At 30.1% G+C, this 22,625-nt stretch overlaps 1 protein-coding gene across 1 annotated transcript; it reads right to left on the minus strand.

The window, feature by feature from the left end:
• Nucleotides 1-2,036: 2,036 nt before the first annotated feature.
• On the minus strand, nt 2,037-6,119 carry LOC139866992 (uncharacterized). Its single transcript, XM_071855296.1, has 3 exons — nt 5,729-6,119; nt 5,266-5,343; nt 2,037-2,214 (listed from the first exon to the last, which is right to left on the minus strand). The coding sequence occupies exons 1-3, from the start codon at nt 6,071-6,073 to the stop codon at nt 2,152-2,154; spliced, it is 486 nt and encodes a 161-aa protein (XP_071711397.1). The 5' UTR covers nt 6,074-6,119; the 3' UTR covers nt 2,037-2,151.
• Nucleotides 6,120-22,625: the final 16,506 nt, after the last annotated feature.

The following is a 22,625-nucleotide window of genomic DNA, read 5'->3' on the forward strand; positions in this document are numbered from 1 at the left end:
AATAATAATAATAATAATAATGATAATTGTATTAATAATGATTTTAATAATAATAATAATGATAATAAAAAATGATAATGATAGTATTATTTATAATAATAATACTAATAATAACAAATAATAAAAATGATGATATTAATAATAAAAATCTTAATAATAAGAGTAATAATAATCATTAATAATGATAATGATAATAATATTAATAATAATAATAATAATAATAATAATATTAGTAACAATAATAATAATATTATTAATAATATTAGTAATGATAATTCTTAAATGATAATACTAATAATAATGTTAATGATATATATTTTGTTAATGATATTACTAACCATCATAATAGATGATAAATAATAATAATAATAATTTTGATAATAATAATAACAATATTAATAATAGTATTGTTTTTGACAATACTGATAATGATAATTGTAAATGAAAATGATAATATTGTTAAATATAATAATAAAAGTAATAATATAACAGCAATATTATCTTGTATAAAGTTTTACATTTTTAGTTATATTATATTTCAAGTTTATATTCATTTAAAATTATTTGTTCGTGAATCATCGAAATCAATATAAAGATTAAGTTTAAATTTGATTGGAAATTTTCGAGTTGTCACATTAATGTTTTGTACAATTTCACTAGATGACAATTTGGAAAAAATGGGTTGATATTCAAAGCCTTCATTATTGTCCTTCGTTGTTAATCGATCAAAAATTTTCAAATTTATGTTTTCTTTCTTAAAATAAATATTCATGTCTTTTTTCTTAAAAAGATACTCCATACCTAAACTGACAAATATTAAACTAACAACTAAAACAATTTATGCATCAAATACCCGCATTATTGAGTTACATCCAAAACTATTATTGAGTTACATGGAAGTTTAAGACCATAGCCAATTCGATTAAATAGATTCAACGATCTAATTGATTTACTTAGTGAATCGTACCCTACCTAAACTGACAAATATTAAACTAACAACTAAAACAATTTATGCATCAAATACCCGCATGCTAGCGCACCTCGAACAAAGAGATTCACTAGAAATGTAATTGTCGATTTGCAATTGTTGAGGATAACGACCTTAAACAAATAATATGCAATAAAACTTTAGCCATCAAAATCACCAATTGCATACAAACAAAATAATGACGAAACACCTTGCACAAACAACCCACAAAATTACTTGACAACTTGAACTTGTAAAAGTCAGCCTAAGATCGGCCTTAAAAAATTTAAACGTTATGGACAAAACAAGTAACCAAATGTATGGTCACCGAAGACAAAATCTAAGCGGCTGATAAAAAGAAGGCGGAAGTCAATACCGAGTGTCTAAATACCGACACAATACACGGAACACTTGGTGTTTCGGCTAGATCGATGTAGTCATGTATAAAGAAAAACCAAAGAAATGAATGGCGTGGGTCACATAATCTCAGTGATGAATCAGACCAGTCTTATAATAAACAATAAGGGAAGTATTCGAGAAAAAGAAGACGCCGAGTTCAAGGGGAAGAGATGGAAAAGTTCGGGGTATTCATCAAAGACGCTAAAAGAGTTCCGGATGAGAGGGTTGCAAATTGTCCGTTCTTCGTTTGATTGGTCGGCCTCTTTTTTCCGGTCTTGTATGCTTTTGGTATCTTTTGTGTTTCTATTTATGTTGTACTGTCTTGGTGTTTCGATGCGAACTTTGTAAGGTTGGCGTTCTTGTTTTTGCTCGGTTGTCGATGGTTTGTTCATTTTTGAAGTTTCAGTTTTTGTTGAAGTCTCTTTTGCTAATCGAAGTTCTTGTTTTTTCGGCTAAAAAAAAGAAAAAAAAAAAGAAAATAATTTAATTTTACAAGTACTCAAGAGTAATAGAAACAATATTTCCAAAATACGCAACTCCAACACCCCTTATGTTACACTTGATATTTAAAGAGTGAAGGGTAAAATAAGTATTTTACATATATAATAAGACTATTTCAACTAGAAAGACAGTTTTGTGTTTATAAATAATAGAGATGGAGAGAGTAAAATGCTAAATATGGACAAACATGTCTTCCATCTTCATTATAACCAAAAGCCCCAAACAGTCATTTCATTTCTATTATACTTTCCCAAAAACAGCTAATTCTGTAGAAGGCAGACTTGTCAAAATGGAGCACTTTTGGTTCTTTGAAGCCTAGATTCTTTTGGAATATGGGGAACACACCCCTGCAAATAAACAACATTTTATATTAATATTTATCAACAATTAGTAATGTATTTAATAAATACATAATTTTTTTAGCATAATTATGTGCATTTGTTTTTTGTTAAATACAAACGCACACCCCCAACACAATCTATTATATACACAAAATTGTCACTAAGACTTGAACCCATGAGCTTAAAGTCAACATATCGTCAAACCAATGACCCTCAACATTATGTGCATTTATATGCATTTGATGAACGTCTTATTTTTTGTTCTTAGAAATGCCAACTCAGAGTCAACTTGAATTTTTATAAAAACAAACACAAATGTACACTTATGAACTCACGCAGCGTTGAGGGTTATAAGAACAAATACAAATGTACACGTATGAACTCACACAATTTCTTGGTTTGAGGGTTACCTTGAAATAACACATTTGTTGAAGATCTAATTTTCTTAAATATCATATGGTAAGTTGGTAACTATTAACAAAATACGGATACGGTAAACTTTATAAGTAATGCATAAATTTGATTTTTAATATTAAAATAAAAAGATAAAGAGACTATAAATGTCACCCAGAAATATAAATGGTGTACGAGATTTAAATATATTGTACAACCAACAGTATACATATATTTATATGCAATAATTAGTTTGAAGGTGCACACACAGCTGTATCATAGTCATGGATTCTTTAAAACCCATAGAATATTCAAATGCTACTTCAAAATGCCAGTACATTATTAGCAAAAAGCGACCTTTTTTCCCTTTCAGGTGCGAGTTATCAAATTTTCTATGCGAACTAATCTCAAGACGATTCGAAGTCGTGCAAGATGAACTATCGTGGCCATAAGGGGACAATTACTTTTGTGAATAAATTTGCGTGTCCTAATGATTCGAACCTGAACCTGTCGTCGATTAGTTAAAACTATTGACAAGCCACTTTTTTCCACTAACATCACTCCGCTATCCTTTGCGGTTAAAAGAAGACGACCTTTTATCAACTAAAATACTAAAAATGATTTTTAAGTGAGTCTCCGTTCTAATTAGTTTTTTATATATTTTATATTTTTATGTTATTAGTTATAGAAAATCCAAAAGCACTCATCTTTTTCCACTTTTTTGGTTTTTCTATTAATTTTATAGATAAATATTAGACTTATTTACTCATATTTCAATAAAAAAAAAAATAGATGTGATAATTAATATAATAAATTAAGAATTTTTCTAAGGACAGCCCTTAGAACTGTCATTAAGAGATTCGGATACGCAATAATCGTTTGTACATTTAAAAATAACCGCTCTCTTTCTACAAATAAGTACCACAACTAGCTTAACGTACAACCACATTATGCGTAAATAATTCTTAATGACAGCCCTAACGATTGTCATTAGAAAAATTCATAAGTTATGTTCCATTATAAAAGCTTCCAGCATCAACTCTTTACTGGTATTTTTTACAAAAATCATCATTCTACATTTTTCCGCTTTTCAGACAAGTAACTAGATAGTTAAAAAGCTACTCCCTACTATATTTCTATCAAGATTAATATATTGTAGAGCCAACCCAAAAATTTTAATAAAAAAAAACAGAAAAGAAACTTTCCAATAAAAGGACCCCAAACCACTTGATTAGCCAACAATTTTATGTTGTATTTACTTATCGTAGTGTTTATCATCTAGTGCTCAAAAGATCCAATACATTTTTAGTTTTTTTTTTTTAAAAGCATTAAAAAAACCTACGCTGTTTTTTATATCAAACCAAACCAACACAAAAATAGAAATAAAACACAAGGGGGATTCGAATGCCCAAAAAAAAAAAAAAAAAAAAAAAAAAAAAAGTTTTTCTTAAACAAAAAGTCTAAACATTTACAATGAGGTAGTGATCATTAATTTTCGTTTGTACACCATCCAATATTATTTTATAATGTTACACAATAACAAAAAGTGTAAAACATTTACAATGAGGTAGTGATAAATAATTTCATTCTTTACACCATCCAATTTTTTTTTTTTTACAATGTTAGACAATACAATACTTTTGAACATGTTCTATAGTGTATAAATGACAATGACAATTAGTAAGGAATTAACCCTTTAAATACGTCAAACATTTCGTAGTTAAATAAACCTTCAAATATACGGAGTATTTAAAAAAAAATATACTCATTATGTCCCATAAAAAGAGTCTACATTACTATTTATATACTAACTCCGTCTCATTCCAATAGGCTAGTATTCCATTTTGGGTTGTCTCATTCTGATAGTCCACTTCCATAAATAGAAAGGAAAGATGATATTTCATTGGTGGGTGGATTTGGAGAGAGAAGATATTTCATTGGTGGAGAAATGAAGTTAGTGGAATTTCCTAAAACTGCGTGTTTTTTGTGTGTGGACTATTGGAATGAGACGGAGTTAGTATATCTCCAAAATAGATAAATGTCTTTTATTTAAAATAATACCAAAAAAAGGCTGAAATTTTAATTGTATCCTTTATAAATGGAAGTCAGCAAAAAAGATTTCTAATAATTTCTTTTATTTATCACTTAATCTATTAAGAAAACTAATTAATTCAATAATAATTTATTAAATTAAGGTTAAAATTGATATTTTAACAAGATATCTTAACTTGGAACATATTTTGTTGGAGACATTTATAGCTTAACGGAGTGAGTATATATTTTTCACAACAAACAACGTACCTACAAACATTTACACTTTTGGAAAATTATAATATATCTCTTTTGAAAATTCTAGTGATTTTCTTACGCTAGTACAGAAAACAACTTTATTGATGCTCCATTTTGATGAAGGATAAAATAACATAATATTTAATTATCTACTGAATATTTTGTTATAAAGTTGTGATATAGAAAAATATGGAATACTCCTTAGCCCTTACTGCTCAATGACAAAATTAAATAGAATATTAAATAATAATAATAATAATAATAAATAATCCTAATGGCTGTCTTTAAGGTTTCATATTTTGCTTTACATTAAAAATAATACTTTAATAATTATTATTATCAAGAAATAACTACCATCAATAAAAAAATACTCACTTCTTTTTGCAGCCTTTTTAGCTTAGCATTTTCCTTTGCTAATCGCATTACTTCACGCTCCAACTCATCTGCACGGGCCTGTAAATTATTACCGTAACAAACTTTAATGTTTTTTATAGTTAAACTTACAAAATTAAATTAAAATATAAGTATTATAATGGAAATATAATTTTTATATATAAATGGATAATGTAGAAAAGAGGGAAAAAGCACTATTTTCAATACTAGTAAATAATTTAAAATATTTATAAAAAAGGGAACTTTTAGATCAAACTAATTTTAATTAACAAATATCTTTGACATATATGACCAAAAAACACAATGCGAAACTTGTAAAACAAATCGAAATTCGAAATTATTAAATGAATTAACAATAATAATAATAATAATAATAATAATAATAATAAATATGAATAAAACTATGATGAGAACACTTTTTTTTAAAGATCAACAATAGATGAACCTGTTTTCTAGCTCTAGATCGAGCAGCTGATTCCCTATTTTTCATCAACCGCCGGAACTTTTCACTGTACTCCGGTGGTGACATGGACGGTGGGGAGCTACTATATGATGGTGGAGGTGGTGGAGGATTAGGATTAGGTTTATGTCTTTTATTACAAGGGTGTTCATGGGTAGAGTTAGTAGTGGTGAGTAGGGTTAACATAGTGGTAGTTGATGACGGTTGATTGAAGAAATGAGTGGTGGTTACCGGTGACCGGAGAGGCGGTGGAAAGAAGTTTTGGAAGTGGTTGGTCGCCGGAGAAGAGAGACTAGTGATATCTTTCCATACGTCATCATTTGGTTTCATTGAGAATAGTGTAGAGTTTGGCGAGATATCATGGAATGGTTGAGCTATTGCTTTCAAACTCATCAATCAATATTACATTTTGTAGATTTTTATAATTTCACTTACCACCCTTGTGTTTATGTCAATAAACAAAATTACTCCATCCATTTTAACTTTTTGTCGTTAAAGAAAAATCAATTTTATACTCCGTAGTATTTAATTTAATAAATCTATAATGATAATACAATAAATAAATAACTAAGGATTATTCAAATTATAAAATATTCAAAAATAAAATAAAAATTGTAAACCTCCTCATATCCTATGATGATGTAATTAAAATAAGTAATTATATTTAATAAAAATATTAACATGTTAATTATATAATATATAAAACATTATATACAACTTTATAGTAAACACTCACATGATCATATGTACAATATTGGAAGCATTATGTACAACCTTATGATAAAACACTCCATGAACATATGTACAAACTTTAAAATAAATTGTACAATCTTTTACAAAACACCTCATGAAAACATGTACTCGTACAAATTTTGAAACATATTGTACAACCTTAATATAATAATTGTATTTATAAAAAATAAGAGACATTTGTTATTATTAATAATTATTATTAATAATTATTATTAAAAATATAATTACATATTTTTTAAGCAAACTTTATTATTATAATTATTTATTGTATAATTACAATTATTATATTGCTATGATTCAAATGCGAATTTTCTTTACGAGATTAATTACGTTACATATGTATGCGAAATAAATGTCTCAATAAAATGTTGTAATGTATGTTTTAATGACAAGAAAAATAGTAATTGTGATAAAAAATTGAAAGAGGGTGGTGGGAGAATAAATACAATTCATTTATTCTGACCAAGTTAAGTACATCAATTTGTTTGTAAAAACAAAGAGAAGTTTTTTAGTCGAAATATGTGGTTTCACATGTCATTAAACTAAATGACTTTATCATTTACATTCACTTAATACTTAAAACATATTATTAAATTCTTTCATTTAAACAAACTCATGGTTCCATAGCTCATTTCACTCGTAGTTTATGAAAATTGTAATTGACATATGTACTTTTTACTCATTTTTTCCTTCCATTACTTTTTATTCACTTTGTTTTACATCTATAAAGTAAAGAAATAAAAAGATTTTACTTTATTATATTTATCTTTTTCTATTTTTAAAAGTGAGTTATTAATATGAGACAACTTTAAAAAATACATGAAATTGAATAAGTATATCGTAAGAGTTTCTTGAAAATATAAGCTATGAAATAAACATAAATTGTGTGTGAAATAAAAATAACTAGTGGCTAGAGCTTCCTTGTATATAGAGCTTCATTGTATAAATGAGACTAATTGAAGTTTCTATTTAAATTAGAAAAAAACTAGAACTTATGTTTTAAATTTTTAATAACTTGTTCGAGTTTAAATATATTAAGTGACACAATTTTCTTTGAAGATTGAAATAAAATTAAATGAACATTAGTAACGTCTCTTGCTTGTTTTGAGAAACTTTTCGGGCTAAAAATAAATATGGGCAAAAGTTTCTTGTAAGGGATTGGAACTTCACAACCTAAGGTTGAAAGTGTAGCTTCTAAACACGGTTGTCATGTACGTAAACTACCCTTCACTTATTTAGGCATGCCTATTGGTCAAAAGATGCACAAAAAAAGCGTGGAACTCGGTTATTGAAAAGTTTAACAAATGATTAGCGGATTGGAAAGCAAAAAACGATGTCTTTTGAGGGACGGTTGACACTTATCAAATATAGTAGTTTGCCACTCTACTTCTTCTCATTGATTCATGCTCCCTCATGTGTCATCACCCTTCTTGAGAATATGCGCCTTAAGTTTTTTGAGGCGGGTCGAGGAGTGATTCTAAAGGGAATCAGTTTTACTACCATACGGGGAGGGCGGGCGGGCTTAACATTAGGTCACTTAAATCGAAAAATTTGGTTTTAATGGGTAAATGGTGGTGGCGCTTTCGGGTCGAGAATGGGTCGCTTTGAGTTAGTGTAATCAAAAGTATTTATGACTAAGGGACAGTGGGTTGGGGCTTAACTCTTCTAATCTTTTGTTGATAAATAGTTTAGTGTGGAAAAGCATCATCAAAATCGGAGCAGATTTGAACAAGATTGGTTTAAACTTCGAAGGCGTATTCAAAAGAAAGATTGGTGATGTGAACGACATTTTTTCTGGAAGGATTCATGGGCTGCAGACTCTCGGTTAAAAGATCTGTTTCCTCGATTATACAAACTGGAATGCAACACAAATGCTAATGTTAAAGATATGATGTGGTTTGTAAATGGATCCTAGTGTTTTAGTTGGGAATGGTTCAGAACGTTAATAGGGAGAAACAAAGGTGAATTTGATCAAATGATTTCATTGGTCTCTCGTGTTGAAGGATCGGGACATGGAAGCAGCATGTGGAAATGCAACCTAGACAGCAGCTGAGTATATAAATCCAACATAATGGCTTCAAAAATTGATAAATTATCCATACTGAGAAATAATGTATGCACAGAAACAGTGCGCAATAACCTTATCCCTCAAAAGGTTGGAGTTTTCGTGTGGAGGCTTTTAAGAGGAAGAATTCCTACAAGAATCGAACTTTACAAGCGAGGCATTGATATTAACACATTGTTATGCCCATTGTGCAACAATGAGGTCGAATCGGTGAATCACGCCATGCTCGCATGTAAGTATGCGAAAGACATTTGGATTGGTATTCACAAATGGTGGAATTAAAACCTCTCACCCAACGCTAATATGGATAACATATATAATGGGGCTGGCTTCAAAAACTCATCGGGGTATCATGCTAAAGTTTGGGAAGCAATCGTGTGGACAACACGTTATTTCATTTGGAAGAATATGAATCATAAAGTGTTTCGCAATGACGCATGAGCTTCTTCAAAAGTTATAAGTGAGATCCAAGTTAAAAAGTTCGAATGGATCAATAATCGCTCAAAGAAATTCATCTTGATTGGCTCCAATGGTTATTGAACCCAAGTAATCTGAGCTTCCGATGGAGTAACAATCTATATCCCAGATGAAAATCTCATCTTCATGATTAATATATGTACATTATTGGTCGCAGATAATAGTCTCATTGTCTCTTGTATGTATGTGTAGCTATATGTAAATATAAGTCGTGTATCTCGTGTTACTCGTGTTGACAGTGGCTTAATCTTATGGCCACTTCTCCAAACACTTGTGCATAATCCATTTATGTATATATATATATATATATATATATATATATATATATATATATATATATATATATATATATATGTGTGTGTGTGTGTGTGTGTGTGTGTGTGTGTGTGTGTGTGTGTTTGCTTTAAAAGAAAATTACAAAAATTAAGTGATATAAATGGATCAAAAGTAAATGATGATGAAAGATAATGAAGTAATAATGTAATTTCACCTAAAATTTATTTTTCATAAATTTTTGAAATTTTTTTGTACTAAATAAGACAATTGTTAAAATTTATTCAAAATAAACTTAAACTCTAATAACCTCTTAAAATTAGTGTGGCAAACACTCTTTTATGTCACACATAAATACTCCGGAATGTTTATTTGTCTTTTTATGTTAATTCACATTCTTAAATTTTAATTATAAGTTCTAGCTCTAACTCAAATTATAAGCATCAATCTTCAAGTATAAAATTTTAGCTCCAACTTAGTTTTATCAAATACATTCCATATAATGCAGTGTATTACCAGCAAGAAGTCTTATTAATTTAAAAAATGACGAGTACAATAAATGGTTAATATAATGTAATTAGCATCTAAATGATGGATATATCACTAAACTATTAATAAAAGTGATTACATTAAAAATGTACACATTTTAATATAAAGTAATATTTTTACCTAATTTTTCTATTAAAAGTAAGTTAGGATGTGTTTGAAAAAACTGAATAATTTAACGCTGAATGATTCATAATCTGAATGATTCAAAGTCTCTGAATAAATCTAGTTTAAATAAATATAAGTTGTTTGATAATCATTTGAATGAACAATATGATTTGAGTAAAATTATTAACGTGTTACATAGATAAAAATTTACTGTAATATACATGTTTTTGAAGTGTTCTAGATATTTGATAAGAATATTACGGAAAATTTAGGTGTTTAATGGTTAAGAGAGTATTTCAACTATGAATGATTCGACACTGAATGCTGAATCATTCAACATCATATGTCATTCAGAGCTCAGAAAAAACGCGCTGAGTGCTTAATGGTTCCTCATTCAGCGTTGAATCATTTAATTAAAAGGTAAATAAACACACCCTTATTTTTATTTAGACTATTTAAAATATTGTTTTATCAGATATAACAAAATACAAACATATCATTACATTTAAGCTGAGTGTGTGTGTATATATATATATATATATATATATATATATATATATATATATATATATATATATATATATATATATATATATATAGGATTAAGAGGGAAGAACATGCTGGGGGAAGTGGGAAAGCATTTTGAACTACAAATTTATGGATGTGAATATGTGAGACCGGTGACCATAATATTCTAAAGTTTAATATTGATGACTGTGTGGTTCAGAATGCTTTTCCCATTTTCCCCCAACATATTTCTCCCTCTTGATCATCTATATATATGTGTGTGTGTGTGTGTGTCACGAATATTAACAAGTCATGGTCTCAAAAAGGAATTTTGAACGCTAAGTTCTTGATTAAATGATTCCACTCACTTCTTGATTAAATGATTCCTCTCAATAGAGCAAGAGTTCGTGTCTCTAACTGCATTGGGTATCCGACTATTCGTGGTCAATTTCACCGTTTATCACCGACGGTGGCTATAAATAGATACCGGCCCACCGTCGGTCTTAGTCGATCTCGGCGTCGTTGGCCATCGTCACTCCTTGACGGTAGTTTCAACTATTTTTTTGTTTGGTTTTAATTATTCTATTTTCTTATTGGTCCACGACTAAAATCGACCCTAAAATGGACACCAAAATCGACACTGAACGACACCCCACTTTAATCAATTTTAAGGTTCATTTTCGATCTTGAAATGGACTACTGAAAATGGACTACATATACCTTGTGCTCTAATAATCAGATAAGCTTTGATTTAAGCTCTTGACTTTTTATTAGGTTAGTCTAGTCAAGGGCGTTGTGAACCGTAATTGTGAAAATGTTGGTTGGTTTGTTTATTTTTAAAATACTACTCCCCCGTCTCAAATTTCTTATCCTGTTATGATTTTTGAAGTATTTTTCTTCCAACTTTGACTTTAATTTTTTTTATTATATATTATTCAATAAAATTTATAACAACGGATTGATTTTTGAATTTATTTTTAACGGTATAACGTTTATTAAGTATTATGTAACACATAAAAAATAATATAAGGTCAAAATTGAAAAGAAAAAACATCTAAAGTTAAAATAGGTTAAAGATTTGGAAGGAAAGATGTATAATAATAAAATTCGTATATAATCACTCCGTCCCAAAAAAACTGTCTACCTTACTATTTTTGTTTGTCCCCAAAATATTGTCATTTACTTTAAATAACAATAAAAAACTGCCAAAGTTCCAATTACACCATTTTTATTATTGGAAATTCAGCATTAAATATAGAAATTAATTTATAACATACTTTTTATAACAATATTAAATAAGGGATAAATTAGACAATTCACTAATATATCTTAAATACAATAAAAAAGTCAAACCAGACGTTGTCAAATGAAACTAAAAATGTCAAATGATATATACATATAAATATACCCACCACAATAGGCAACTAATTTTCTAGTTCCTCATAAACAATTTATAAAACGATGTTTTCTATTATTGATTATCTGCTGCTAAAACAGCAATAACCAAATAAACATTTGAATAATAACTGGTGTTTTCTATTTCTAAAATACGAAATTAAATAATGAAATGATTAAACTTGAGACATGATCAAATCAACTTGTCTGTTTATAAAAAGCAACCTTTGTTGATGGCCTAAAAAAGCAAAAATATCTCGTTGGTAGTGGTTCCATGGTTCCGTTGTTCCCGCTTATTTAATAAAAGCAATTAACTTACCTTTAATAATACAATATATAAGTTGCCTTAGGCTTATTCTATCTCAGCTTCATTTTTGATCCGTTAACCCACATGGCACAAGTGACGCCCAATAACCCAACGTCACTTTTTGACACATACAAGCGTTGCCTTAGGCTTATTCTATCCCAGCTTCAGTTTTGATCCGTTAACCCACATGGCACAAGTGACGCAATAACCCAGCGTCACTTTTTGATGCATACAAGCGTCGGTTCAATTTTTGACGGAACATCATGTGAGCGTGAGAGCATGGGAGGACTGTGTTGGAAAATCGTGTGTACTTTTAAATCAGATTAACGCAGCGGATAGTTAAAATAATAATCAATTACGTAGTATTATTTTATAAACCATTTACAAATTTAAATATTCATATATTTAAATTTAATAAAACATGCACATGATTAACGATCTCAAAGATCCAGTTACACCATAATAATTGTCATGATTATTAAATCATAAGATGAGTTAACGATATACCTTTCTTGAAAAACGGAGAGAAACCTACGATCAAAAGTATGACCGTCTCTTTGGATAGTTCACACTACACTTTCAAACAACGTCAATGGATGCTAGTCCAAACCCAAGTAACAAATTAATCAACCATTGATTAATTTTATGAAACAACTAAATAATACTCCTTACTATTTAGTCGTCTTTCTTTCCAAAAGGAACTAAAAATATTATATGAGATTGTTTTATTTTTCTCTGTTTTTCAAATCTTCGTTCATCTCACTCTTAAGCATGATCATACATATATATATATATATATATATATATATATATATATATATATATATATATATATATATATATATATATATATATATATATATATATATATATATATATGCAAAAGTAAACCACTTGATTTTAAAACGCGTAAACATGATTGAGGTTTTAACTTCTTTTGTAATTTTTCTTTTCAAAGTCGTATTTCTCAAATACATTGGGGGTATATTATATAACTTATAATTAATAATTTCTATCATGTCGCTTTCATGTAAATAGTAAATTAATTAATTTCGTTTCATCTACTATTCATATGAATAGTAAATGAAATAATTTCGATTTACTATTTTGTTACTTGAGTAATATATATACATCATATATATATATATATATATATATATATATATATATATATATATATATATATATATATATATATATATATATATATTATTTGACGTCTCGGTGTATATGTGTGTGACCACGAAGGCTCAAATGAAGTTGGTCATATAGTTATATGTTGTACCTTGCACATTAATCCTACAGACTCCCACTTGTGCATGACACAACACTAAGTAACTATACAAACAATGGTAAGCGTCTAGCAACACGTCATTGTCCCCAAATTCATGTGAGCGTAGTTTCTCGAAACTGTTTATGGTAAGTTTTAAATGTCATTCGTCCTTTTGTTTCAGATACTTTAGTTAAACTTGAGATATGGATCATCGGTCATTCTCATTTGTTTAACAATTTTGTTTCTCGGTCTTAGAACTGAATTAGATCACCAAATTAATTAAGTATCATCTTAATTACATCTAGGTGCGGCCACACAAATATCTTATTCATTCATCGAGGAGCTCAAAAAGTATCTAACTCCAAACATTTTAGAGGAACAAATCCTATATTGCATACACGTGTCTATCACGAGCTTTACATTATACCTAATAATGGCCTTTATAACAGCCTTATTCTAGACAGCGTTTAACCATATCAAAATACAATGCTACACTCATCAAGACGGGCGTGCATCTCAAGTCTAAGGACACAAAAACATAATCACTAAAAGATTTACTACTGACTACGATCCATGTAGTGACATCTCATGGTTGGGTCATTCCAATATTCATCATCAATGAATACATATGAATTTTGGTCTCAACAAGTTAACTATTCATCATCAATGAATATAACCAAAATTTCACATTAATCTTAATTCATGTTATTCCCATAACATGACCGATTATGGAGATTTTGAATAATCAACAATTATTTCATGGATTAAACATGCTAATATAGAACACAGTGATATAAATGAAAACGATCATACCATCAATATATCAATTCATTATGATAAAACTGTTTAATGTTCCAAAAATATCCAAATACTAAATTACAAATTAAAAATATCAGCAGCATAACGAAGTCCAATACTACTAGCATGATCATCATGCTTGTTGTGTGTCATGAGTTTCGTGAACGGGTCAGCCACATTATCATTTGTATGAACCTTTAAGAATACTAATATCATTCCTCTTAATGACTTAATGAATGTAGTCAAACTTTTGAAGAATGTGCCAGATATTTTTATGTACATGTGATTCTTTCAAAAGTATATTAACACTCGAACTAGAAGATTAAATGTTGTGTACTACTCTGAGTATAACAACAAACTTCCTTATCCAGACAACTTTCTGAGCAGCTTCGCAGTCAACAATGTATTCTGCTTTTGTTGTAGATTGTTCAATAGTGCTCTGCCTAGAGCTCTTTCAATCAACTGTCTTGCCCATCATGACAAAGAAACAACGTGACTGGATCGAGAATCATCTTGATCAGTTTGGAAACTAGAATCAGTATAAAACTTAATACTTAACTCTTCTTTCAAACCACCGTAAACCAATAACATATCATTAGTACTCTGCAAATACTAAAGAATATTCTTAACAACAATCCAATATACTTCACCTGGATTATGTTAATAATGACTCGTCAAACTCAAAACTAATGAAACATCGAGTATAGTACATATCATGGCATACATAATGGATCATATAGCCGAAGCATATGTGATACATTTCATTTGTCTCACCTCATCTGTTGTGATAGGACTTTTGAGACTTTCTCACGGTTATGCCCTTTTGCATTGGCAAAGCTCCATGCTTGGAGTTTTGCATGCTAAATCTCTGCAAGATAATGTATGTACTTTGATTCAAACCAATAAGCCAATTGGATCTATTGTATAGATCCTCATTCCAATAATATAAGTAGCTTCATCAAGATCCTTTATGGAAATACATTTTCCAAGCCAAGACTTGACATCTTGCAAGTTGGAATGTTATTTCTAATAAGTAATATGTCATCAACATATAAGATCAAGAAGACTACTCTGCTCCCACTAGCTCTAATGTAAACTCAGGGCTTATCTTGGTTTTGAGAAAAATTAAACACTTTGATTTTCTCATTAAACTTAAGATTCTAGCTCCTAGATGCTTGCTTTTATCCATAAACGGATTTTAGAAGCTTGCATACTTTATTAGGATGCTTAGGATTCATAAACCCTTCCGGCTAAACCATATATACGTCATCGCTTAGGTCGCCATTTAGGAAAGCGGTTTTGACATCCATTTGCCATATTTCATAATCATGAAAAGCAGCTATGGCAATAAGTATCCTAATTGATTTAATGCTCGCGACTGATGAAAAAGTTTCCTCATAATCAATTCCTTGAGTTTGAGTATAACCTTTTGCCACCAACCGAGCCTTAAAAGTATTTACATTACCGTCCATATCAGTCTTCCTTTGAAGACCCATTTTTTTTACCTCATTGTCTTACAATTGGGTAGAAGATCAATCAAGTCTCATACTTGATTATCCTTCATGGATTGCATATCTGTATTCATAGAATCTAGTCATTTTCAGATTCAGGATCTGATATGGCATCACGCAGCTAGAGGGTTCATCATAATCCCTTAGTTGAGGTTTATCTGAATTAATCAGATAATTAAACCTCATAAGCCGATGAGTTCTACTAGATCTATAAAGTGCAGGTGTAACACGTTCTGGCTCACCAACAGTGCACTCAATTTCAATGTGTGGATTGCTAGTGCTTACTGAAGGTATGTTACTTTAAAGTACTTGAATTTCTTCAAGATCTACTTTACTCCCACTGACTTCTTGTAAGAGAAGATCTCTTTCCAGAAATTCAGCAGACTGAGCAGAAAATACGTTGTCTTCAGCTTGGTAGTAAAAGTAGTAACCCATTGTTTTCTTTATGTATCGTATAAAGTAACATTAGATAGTTCTGGTTTCTAATTTATTTGAAGTGTCATGCTTCACGTACGCTTTACAACCCCAGACTTTCAGATAAGACAACTTGGGATTCTTCCCATGCCATAACTCATATGGTGTCTTTTCTACCTTCATAGTTGGAATGACATTGAGTATGCCTGCAGTAGACTCTCATGCATATCCCTAAAAGACGGTAGTAGAGAAATCAGACTCATCATAAATCAAACTATATCAAGTAAAGTTCGATTTCTCTTACTCAGACACACCATCGTGTTGTGGTGTGTAAGGTAGAGTGAACTATGAGACAATCCCACAATTCTTTAGGTGGTCCAAAAAAACTCTTGACTCAAAAACTCACTTACTCCATCGGAGCGAAGTGCTTTAATGGTCTTTCCAAGCTGATTATCTACTTCATTTTGGAATACTTTTGAATGTTAAAATAACTTTATATTTATGTTTCAGCAAGTGAACATAATCATAGCTACTGTACTCATCAGTAAATGTAATGAAGTAAAATTAACTAAATCTATACATTGTTCTTAAAGGGCTACATACAACAGTATGTATTAGTCCTAAAAGATCTTTAGCTCTTTTACCTAAATCGGAGAAAGAAGCATTTGTCATCTTTTCACATAAACATGACTCGCATACATCAAATGACTCAGAGTCAATTGATTCTAAAAGTCCATTAGATTAGAGTTTTGAAATGCATTGTTTGTTTATATGACCAATATGATAATGTCATAGATAGGTCTTATTCAGGTCTTGCTTGAAGACTTTGGCGATGTAGGTATACACAGAATTCTCATTTGAAATTACACTATGCAAATCAATTTCAAAAATACCATCACGTTGATAGGTATTAAGATAAATATATTATCCTTAGAAACTGAAATACCTAAGTGTGTAAATGTAAGTTCAATACTAACATCTTTCGAACTATGTCGCTCGCAAAATTGAGAGCATAATTGATGTTAAAGCTAAGGGGTACGAAATAGTTTATATTTTTACTAGGAAATACTATTAAATATGCTACAATTTTACATAAGTTTTAATTATTTATTTACAAATGGGATATACCTAAACCTTGCTACAACACTATAGGCAGTGTACCTAATCGTAGAGTAGTATAGTTTTTAGGAAGTCCGGTTCGTTCCACAGGGAGCGGGCTTATTGCACACTATATTTTTAAACAACTATATTTGTACAAAATATATATAATTATATATAATAATATATAAAAGGGGCTTTACCGTTTAATGACCGGTTTGTTAATTTATATTTTAAGCGAAGCGTATAGTAAATGACGATATTTAAATAACAATATAAAATAAATAACAATAATTAAAATAACAATAAATAAAAGTACTAGGAAATATGAAATAAAATATATTATGCTTATTTAAACTTCCGTAACCATGATGTTTGATGTTTTGATTTTAATCTATTGTCCTGGGTTAATTGTCCTTTGTCCTGGATGTATTTGAAACCTATCTGGTTTTTGTCCATAATAGTTCATCGGTCATAATTATAAACTGCTCGGCAAATTTAACCTTATACCCGAAGTCAAATACTCCAACTAACTGGGGATTCGAACTGTAACAAGGTTTTAATACTTTGCTTAATGAATACACCAGGTTATCGACTGTGTGTAAACCAAGGTTTTAATACTTTGTTAACAATTACACCAATTACCCTTGAATGTAATCCACCCCTGTTTTAATGAGTCCATTGACTATTAATCCATCCCCGTGTCCGGTTAAATGAATAATAATTCGTACTTATAAATATCCCGCCCATCGTGTCCGATTAAGCGTATGTGGTTATATATAGATACGTCAATCATAACCTTTATATTAAATTAATGAGGTATCGTTAATTTAATATAAAGCCCATTAATAGCCCATAGTCTAATTTCCACAAGTGTCGTTCTTTTGTCCAAACCCCAATTATGGTACAAAACCCAATTACCCCGTCTTTAATATTTAGCTCAACATCATGATTACTTCGGCTCAAATAAGCATAATAATAACTTAAGTACGAGACATTAATTTAAAAAGGAGAACATAGCTTACATTGATTATTTATCGCGTAGTAGTACACGGACATAATTTCGACTTCAAAAACCCGTAAAATAACCTTTACATAACCCGAACTAATCTAATATAAAACTACCCTATACTATATATATTATATATATTTATTTATTTATTTATTATAGAGTATTATTATTCTTATGTTATTTTACTCGGCCAAATGCTCGAGCCTTTTATAGGCATTTCTGAAATCTTGTGCTCCGCGAGTCGCGATAGAAAAAGGTTGGGATCTCCGCGAGTCACGGAGATCGTGAATACAGCTCATCCAAGTTTGGAACTTTGCTTTGCCGACATATTATTTATATGATTATAATATTTAAATAATTAATATAATTATTTAAATATTATATTATATTCTCGTGCATAGTTGACTCGTAATTTTTAGTCCGTTGCGTCGAGCGTTGAGAGTTGACTCATGTCCTGGTTCCAGATTTTCAAACGTCCTTTCGTACTATTTTATATCGTGCACTTTACTCACTTTTTAGTGGCACTTTTAAGTGTACTATGGCTTTAGTGGCACTTTTTCTTCAATTCTTTAATCTTCGTGCTTCGTCTTCACAATTATTTATTTAAACAATTACAATGAAAATATAATACAATTACATATAAAAATCTATTATTTAGGAGGGATATTGCTATGAAATATATGTTCCTTTTTAGCCTTATCAAATATCCCCACACTTGAGCGTTGCTTGTCCTCACGCAATACAGAACTTGAAATAAAAACATACATGAATCACTTTTTTATTCATCACACTTTGTACATTAGTGATTTTGATATGGTGGTATAAACAATGATAGTAACGATAGAACCATGATTAAAGGTGGGTGTGTCATCCACAGTTGCCTCGGGTTTAGGTCAACGACACTTGCAATCAAATAGCCGATTTACTTTCGGTTTCCAAAGCAAAGTGCACATTTGAAAGGCGGTTTACAGTCCCACATGACTATGAAAATTTAGATCCGTAAGGAAATTGGATCTTTATGAAAACATTTGATCTTTTGAAAATTCAATCTAGTTTTTACCCTAGATAAGTTTTCCGGAATAACCCTTCACCGGTGTTTGCAAATTATTTTTGTGGGTTATGTGGGTTTCAGATTTGAAAATTTTAGCTCAACACTTATGGTTTTGTGTTACCCACTTACTAACCTTGTATTGGGAAAGCAACATGTCCAGTATACTTGCTCTGTATATTACCTTTCGGTAAACTACCGTCCGGTTGTAAAGGAAAGCGATGAACAAGAAACTGTTAAGGCAATGTCCCGTGACTTGCTTTTGATTATGGTCTATAAACGTGTCGGATGCTATTACTATCCTTTGTAGGAGCAATAGTAAAGATCATCCTATGATTTTTCGGTCTGGCACAGGGTCCTGTCTCCGACCATGCTATGCAACCACCGTTCTTACGGTTGACACCCGATTTGGTTCAGGTGACCTAATGAATTCCAGGTGAATTCCTAGGATTTTACGTTCAAAGGTAATGAACGCATTGAAAATGGGTTTTCAGAAAACAAATCGGTTTTATTTTTGATCAAAATATTTTCTCGTTCAAGCTCGAGTTTAGATATCATTGAATTCCATGAGTTTGTAATTCTCAATCTTTAAGGTCAATCTCAAGGATTGAGTAATATCAGGCTTAAAAGCTGATTTTTGATCTTTAAGGAGATTATCCTTTCTGGGAATCTGATTCATTAGTCTTATCAAGCTAATTTGCACGGTGCCCCCCCCATTGTACGAGATAAATCCTTCTCATGGTTAGGATAAATCTGACCACTTGGCGACCCTGTTTGATGCTGAGGTCCGTGGATTTTCTGCTGATTTTAGAGATGACTTTTCTAGATTTTTCGTCAACCTACAGCTGGTCTGGACGACAACTTCATTGTAATGACCCGGAATTTTCTGACCAAATTATACTTATGAGATTAATATTTACATAAATTAAACCATACCAACATGATAAGCAATCCAAATTGTTGAGACTTGTATTTTTGAAAAGAGTTTTACACAACGTTTGACCGTCCAATATGACCGATGATATCACGAACTATATAACATACGATAATTATACATTTGTGCATATATATGTATTTATATATATTTAACATGATTTAAGGATGGTTTAACATCTCATTATGTACTAATGACAATGAGTTATAAGTATATTTTGAAACTACTAACTTAAGTTTTCAAAACGATAACTATACGTAACATTCTTTGATATATATACTTATAATCTATAATGCTTATACATGTATCGTATATATAATGTATTTAATCACTTTTTAAGGACTTAAATACATAAAACAATATAAGTATATTCACAAAAGATAGCTATATTTGAATTCTCGTTCCGTTTTCTCAAGATTTCTATACGTATATCTAGGGTATATGTACCCGTATCATACCCAGCTTTTATACATATTTACTATTGGTATATACACATCAAATCAACATCCTAATCAACATTATTACTACCCTAGATATGAGGTAACTAGGATTTGTCAAGTAGTATGAATTATTAGTAAGAAAACAAAATTAGGAATCCTTTTCTTTCTTTATAAACTAAAAATGTTTTTATAAATGAACACCATTTCTTCACTCCATTTTCTCATATCTACACCCTCATTTATCTCTCAAAATACTCTTAACTTCATACTTGATCATCTCCAAGCATTTTCCCCATCATTTAGCTTCAATTACAAGCCTTAAACACCATAAGAAAACTCTTTCAAGAACATATCAAAATAACCACCCATTTGAAGAAGTTTACTTCCAACCTTTTGATCTAACTCCACCACTCTTTGATTCCAAGATCATTTCTTATCTTTTGCAGTAACTTTGTCCAAGTAACTTGAGGTAGTAACCTTGTTCATAATCTTATTCAATTCATATTCATATAGCTATCTTATTTTGTGGTATAAAATTTTAATAACAAGAACATGGTTTGAATGATTTCAAACTTGTTCGCAAACTAAATAGATCCTTCTAAGTTGACTTTTAAAACACTTCAATACCTGTAATATATCATAATAATATGCTAACCTAACAAAATATAACTTGGTTTTACAAAGAACATCTTAAAAACTGAATCTACGTCGTCAGAGTGCAACCGGGGGCTGTTTTGGGTTGGATAATAAAAAAACCATCTTGAACTTTGAATTGGAAGTTCATGTTATGGAAAAATGATATTTCTTATGAATATGTTAACACATAAAAATTTCATGGTTTAACTTAAAGTGTAAGTATTTTTAGAAAAATGATCATTAAATGTTGTTTTTATGATGGAAAATGATCACTTTCATAAGTTTCACCAAATTTTGACTCATAACCTATGATTTCGAATACAAACTAAGGTATTTTCAGTTCATATTCTTAAAATTTGACTCGATCCAAGGAAGTGGCAAGTTGAACCAACAAAAACGGAGTTGTAATGAAGAAACTACGACTAAAACAAGATTGGGTATCCGAAGCTAGTTTAGCTACAAAAATATTTGGAGAAAAAGTAAATTAATCATATCTTTTCTAATTAATATGATATTTTTTATATAATTACTTATGATTTGATTTTATATATTTCAGGACCACTCGTAAACAACACGAGAAGATTAATCATAAGACCTCATGATTGTACGCAACACGTCATTTGACAACACGGTACTTTATGTACGCAACACGTCATTTGACAACATGGTACCATGGGTCGAGATTAATTCTGATCAATAGGAATACGATGGGGTCTTTATTTATTTTATTTAAGCAACTAATTGTGGACCACTAACATCGGACTGCTAACTACTGACTAAAAAAATATTAAAAGTATATATATATGTAACGATTACTTAAAAAGAAAATATGTTGATATATTATATATATGGTTAGGTTCGTGATATCTATCGGAGACCAAGTCGAATTAAATACCTTCAAGGCAAAAGTGAGTTTCATTTGCTCCCTTTTTAATTGCTTTTGCAATATATATTTTTGGGCTGAGAATACATGCGCTGTTTTTATAAATGTTTACAAAATAGACACAAGTACTTAAAAATATATTCTACGTTGAGTTGTACCACTGGCATATTTCCCTGTAGCTTGGTAACTACTATTTACATGGGTATTGTAAACGCGAATCCTGTTGATAGATCTATCGGGCCTGACAACCCCAACCGGACTGGACGACCAGTATTCAACGGTTGCACAGTACTTCGTTTTGGTGACTACACTTGGTACGGTGTAGTGAGATTTCATAATAAAGGGAATATGCGACGTTGATTAAATGTTAAGTATGGTTACCAAGTGCTCAACCACTTAGAATG

The sequence above is a fragment of the Rutidosis leptorrhynchoides genome, chromosome 9 (assembly GCF_046630445.1).
Source record: "Rutidosis leptorrhynchoides isolate AG116_Rl617_1_P2 chromosome 9, CSIRO_AGI_Rlap_v1, whole genome shotgun sequence".
NCBI classification, from domain to species: domain Eukaryota; kingdom Viridiplantae; phylum Streptophyta; class Magnoliopsida; order Asterales; family Asteraceae; genus Rutidosis; species Rutidosis leptorrhynchoides.

Excerpts from the sequence above, each read along its gene's own strand:
- LOC139866992 (XM_071855296.1), bottom strand. The coding sequence starts at position 6,073 with ATGAAACCAAATGATGACGTATGGAAAGATATCACTAGTCTCTCTTCT. Across the intron at positions 5,344-5,728 it reads GATCTAGAGCTAGAAAACAG|GCCCGTGCAGATGAGTTGGA; the intron begins GTTCATCTATTG and ends AATAATTTACAG. Across the intron at positions 2,215-5,265 it reads TAAAAAGGCTGCAAAAAGAA|GGGTGTGTTCCCCATATTCC; the intron begins GTGAGTATTTTT and ends GTTTATTTGCAG.